At 38.1% G+C, this 5,129-nt stretch overlaps 1 protein-coding gene across 1 annotated transcript in view; it reads left to right on the top strand.

Moving 5' to 3' along the window:
- Positions 1–431: 431 nt before the first annotated feature.
- The window catches only part of LOC101848024, a gene marked incomplete at its 3' end in the record, with an annotated part of 12,450 nt that continues 7,752 nt past the window's right edge, over positions 432–5,129 (top strand). The window contains 2 exon segments of the mRNA XM_013079115.2: positions 432–574; positions 4,685–4,708. Coding sequence (XP_012934569.1) covers positions 505–574; positions 4,685–4,708 — 94 coding nt within the window.

Raw genomic sequence — 5,129 nt, 5'->3', positions numbered from 1 at the left:
CAAAAATTTTAAAAATTCTGTACCTCCCCCCCCCCCCCAAATCAGGATATTAAAAAATCCATATCACAACTCTAAAACACGGAGTCACACCTTTACATCTTCCGTGATCCCAAACGTACTATGTCTATCTTTGGAACATATTATATAATCAGGGCAGTCAAACTCGAAGTAGTAGGCTACTTGGGCAATCTACTTTCTCTATGTCTACCGCACAGGGAAAGCTGTATTTCGCATACTACAATAGTCATCATTGATATCGATGCACAGCCGAAGAAAAAGATTAAGTTCGAGGGAGAATTATAACACAAAACATTATGCATTCTCTTATCAATTCTGTGGACAGACATTTACCCTTTTGTGACAAAGGCAAGAAAAATACGCCTCTGAAAAGTCTTATCATACGTTTCCCAGAGCCTATAAAAGGGTACAACTGACACCGATGTGTGCTCGCAGAAGTCGGTAGAACAGCTTTGTTACTTTATACACTGCACTGTTCACAGCAAGATGTTGACGTGGGTCGCTCTTCTTGCGCTCTTGGGAGCCAGCCAAGCTTTTCTGCTTGACTCCTTTCGTCGTAAGTACGCTGTACTCTTGATAAACTTGATCACATTGCTTTATTTGTATGTTCATTGGTTATTAATGCCATTTTCGCATCTTTAAGGCCCGACCGTGCTGTTTACTCTTCTCTCGCCGTTCTGATAAATGTGTTACATGTACAGGGTGATTAACAAAAACAAAAAACTGTACAACTTTGTTTTGTAAATATCTCGTGCAAAATTTGTACTAGAATGTCGTAATTTGATATAGAAAGAATTCATTCAAAGTGAATTTGTTTGACATACAATTCACAAAGAAGAAACTTATTTCTGAAAACAGAAATGGCTTTTAAGGGAACCATCTATAAATATGCAAAATGCACCAATTTAAAAGATAAGCAAAGTCATGAAATAATTGGGTTGATTTTTCCTTTCCTTATATTTTTTAAATCTAATCGCTCCATCCCTGTAGCCTTTAAACAATAAGCTCATTTCTTTTCTCCTACAGAGTTAAAATGTTCTTTAAATTCTGAAATCCCGAGAACCAATGGTATATATTATGTCCTCCTTTGGATTCGACACATTTTAATGCGTCATTCGTATTGTTCAACGGTGGCCAAACACAAAGATCCACTCAACCATGAGTGCTCAAAGCCACACACAATGTACCCCTTATAGTATGAAGCTGTTTCTAGAGCCAATTGGGGGGGGGGGGGGGGGGGGGGAGGTTGCCCAAATAGACAGCATTTGTGGATTTGATATAGCCTGAAAGGTGAATATGGGCTTTGCCAAGGAACCAAATGTCATAAAGGAAATATTCACGCTTTTCAAGACGATCGAGGAATTATGAACACTTTGCACCCCCTGCTAGTTGAGATGTAGGAAAGCCATTTGAGCAGACATCGTCTACAGACAGACGTCTCATGGGGCTCATCTATTGAATTCTGCTCCCTGGTGACGTTTAAAGGGGTACGAACAGTATGCGTTTGTCCTGAAATGGTCGTTTTGTCTGTGAATTTGTAGTTCTTGTTCGCCACAGGTACTAACTGATGGACCATTTCCACCTTTGACATCAAAGGCCTTAAGGGCACTTTAACCCAAAAAGTGTACCGTTTTTATTTTTAAATTTTTAACCTTTTTTTTTTTTTTGGGGGGGGGGGGGTGACCATAATTTTATAAGACCACATGAGTGCAAACATTCATTCTGCATATGTATACATGCCTATATGTACAAACATAAACACACTCACTGCTTTTCCATATGCAAACATGCCTATCTACATTCTAGGTGCTGTATAGTACAACATTTTTCTATACTAATGTAACGTTATTTTCATCTTGAGCCAGTCACAACACTATAGATGATAGTTTTACTCTTAACTGAAGGCCTGGGCATAGGATGGCGGGGTAGGAAATATGCCCTTTGTTAGTTCTGCACTACATCCCTCCACATCCGGATTGAAACGATGTGCACGACAAAATGGATCACAGTCTTTCACTGAAAGTGAAAGAAGAATCAACAACGATCTACTTTCAATGTTGATTATTATTATTTATGTTGATGACATTTTTACTAGTACATTTATCCATAGACAGCGAAAGATTTTTTAAAAGTACATGTATGTTAGTGTTTAAACGCATGAAAAATGGTTGCTTGCACTGCATGATTCCCAAGAAATTGAGATTGTTTAATAACGCTATCATTATAATATATTGCAAAACGAATAGAGCTTGTTTTTGAGCGTGGATTTTCGTTATGCAAATTTTTAATGCTATTTATTATAATCTCCGATGGAAGATTAACAAATTCCTTAACATACAACCTTGTTTTGTCAGTAGGCTACTTTGATAGCGCTCTATTTTTTGATTTTTTAAAATAAACAGCACTACCATTGTGTTCAATTAACAATGCCATTGAACTGGAGTATAAAGTAAAGCCCTGGATGCAATGTTATATCATGGATGAAATATTGTACAAGGCGAGAAAAACTATTTTAAAAAAACGAAAAAAAAAAAAACGAGACAGAAAAGCCGGAATGGAACAAAGTAAAAAATTTTTTGTTAGGGGGGAGGTATGTAGACCCTATTTGCAGATTCTCAGATAGGATTCCAGTTAAAGTTGTAGCAATCATTCTAGATTTCTAGTCAAACAACAGAGAGAGCAACGAAAGAATCTCGAGTAACCGAATTATGTGTTTGTCTTACTTGGGAAGGTGACCTTCAGATGCACTTGTGACCTTTTCGAACACACATAAAGGTTACGTCGTGGGCACTCAGGTATTCTAACAGGTGGAAAAGAACCCATCGGTATCAGAACCGGTGGGAACCCGAACTGTAATTCCCTCTGATGTAATCTGTTCACTACAGCCAAATGTGTAGGCCATGTGCACATGTCAGTACTGATAAGGCCAGTTCTCATTTGGCGGGATTCATATTTCAGTGTGGATAGGAAGGGGGGGGGGGGGCAGAAATTGACAAATGTATCTCATATCTCACCTCAATAGGCAAGCCAAGCATTAATTTTCATGAGCTTTTAAACTGGCCAGCTCCAGAACAGCCACCAGACATACCCCTAGAAGTTGTAAAACTTGAACATAATCTGTAATGACCCCTAAAACTAAAGAAGTCAGGCAGACACCTCCTCATCTCCGAAATGGATATTCTGAAAAGCGACCTGACTATGTCATTTCATATGCACTAAAAACAGTTAAGGAGTCAAAAGGTAACATCCTCTATACACTTTTTGAAAAAGATCTGAGACAAAAGAGAATTCCCAAAAGGCTGGAAAGAATGAGACCTCATCAAACTCCCCAAGAAAGGTGATTTACTGAGCAACTGTAGATATATCTGGAAGTGCATGAAAAAGACCGTGCACCCACACCTAAGAGACAACCAAACAGGGTAAAAAAAGAACAGATTTTGCAGGTGAATAGACCAAATTGTGTTTGTAAGAATAATTGCTGAGCAGTGACTGGAATAGAACTCATAACTTATAATTATCTCTGTAGACTATGAGCAAGCATTCAACAGCATCCATTTCATCGAGACACCTTGGGGAAAATTCTTTGACATTATTATGGCTTCCCGGAAAAACTGGTCAGAGCAATCCATAAAATACTCCAAAGATACATGCTGCAGAGTCACCCACAAAGGCCAGTTTACCAACAGCTTCGGATACACACAGGAATGAAACAGGGGTATTTACTGTCACCTTTCTCTTAACCATCGATTGGATCACAATAAAGACCACAGAACGCAGAAAGACAAGGAATACAATAGACATTAAGGACCCAACTTGAAGACTTGAACTCTTCGGGTGATTTTTCTTTATCTTCACACATTTATTATTAACAGATGAAGGAGAAAACGAGAGTTTTCAACAATACCCCACAGATGACATGCTTCCAAGTATATCCAAACAAGATCAAGATACATTGTACTGGCACTAAAAATCAGGATTATCACCAATGATGAAATTACTATCACAAAATAGCGTTAGAGGAAGTTGATTCCTTAACTTAGTAGATCCACCTAGAAAGCTTCAGAGACAGGGTTGGGGGAGGGGGGGGGGAGACACAAATGTAAAGACAATAATAGGAAAAGTAAGAGATGCTTTCACACCTGGATATTCCACACAAGGTGTCAAAAGTGTTCTACTCTTTGGACTGAAAACATAGAAACTCACTAATCTAACTTAACATAAAAAGCTACTGGCATTTGTCAGCTGTTGCGTTAAAAGATCCTAAAAAATAGGTCACCTGAAAACACTTTCGTACAAGCTTCTAGATATGGATGCCCTCCAGAATATAATTATACCGTCATAACCCCCCCCCCCCTTCCCTCTTTTTGCATCAAATGCCACGAAACAGCGTCTTAAGACAATGTATTATTAGCCCGAAGGTCTTGGCTCCATAAATTTTTGTCCACTTTGAATGAGTCACAAAAAAAAAAAATCGGTCCTTCCGAATAAAGAGGCATTTAACTTCGGTTCACAAGACTTTTACCATACCTAGCAATGCAGAAAATAATCTCAGAACTCACAAGTATTTCGGTAAAGATACAGTCTTGTGTGCCTTCCCTCAATCTGTTTGCAAGGCATTATATTATGTTGTCTGTCATAAATTTTTCCTTTCGTCTTTTTTTTCCAGAGGAAAAGTGGGACGCTTTGAAAGGTGAGTTATTTTAAACTCTTTAAAAAAATAGCCCAGGCTTAAAATTTATGGGCGTTCAGGGAGTCTAATCATCTAACGATATAGCCTACTATTTAATATCTATAATATAATTTGGTGTTGCTTCTGATGAAATTGTTGTTGTTGCTGCCGGATTTGTTTTTGTTTTTGTTGTTCCTGTTGTTGTTGCTGCTTTTGCTGCTGTTGTTGTTGTTTTTGTTTTTGTCGTTGTTGTTGTTGTTGTTGTTGTTGTTGTTATTGCTGCTGCTGTTGCTGTTGCTGCTATTGTTGCTGTTGTTGTTGTTTCTGTTGTCAAGCTGAAGATTGTGTCCATGCAACAAAATTGCCGCCTCTCTCGTGGAATAAAAATGTACGGTAAATAAGTATTATTGTAATAATTCATTTTGTAAAGAGCTTTTTTGGG

This window comes from Aplysia californica, unplaced genomic scaffold, assembly GCF_000002075.1.
Source record: "Aplysia californica isolate F4 #8 unplaced genomic scaffold, AplCal3.0 scaffold00041, whole genome shotgun sequence".
Taxonomy (NCBI): Eukaryota; Metazoa; Mollusca; class Gastropoda; order Aplysiida; family Aplysiidae; genus Aplysia; species Aplysia californica.
Note: the sequence above shows the minus strand (reverse complement) of the source record. Positions and strands in the feature narration are given on the sequence as shown.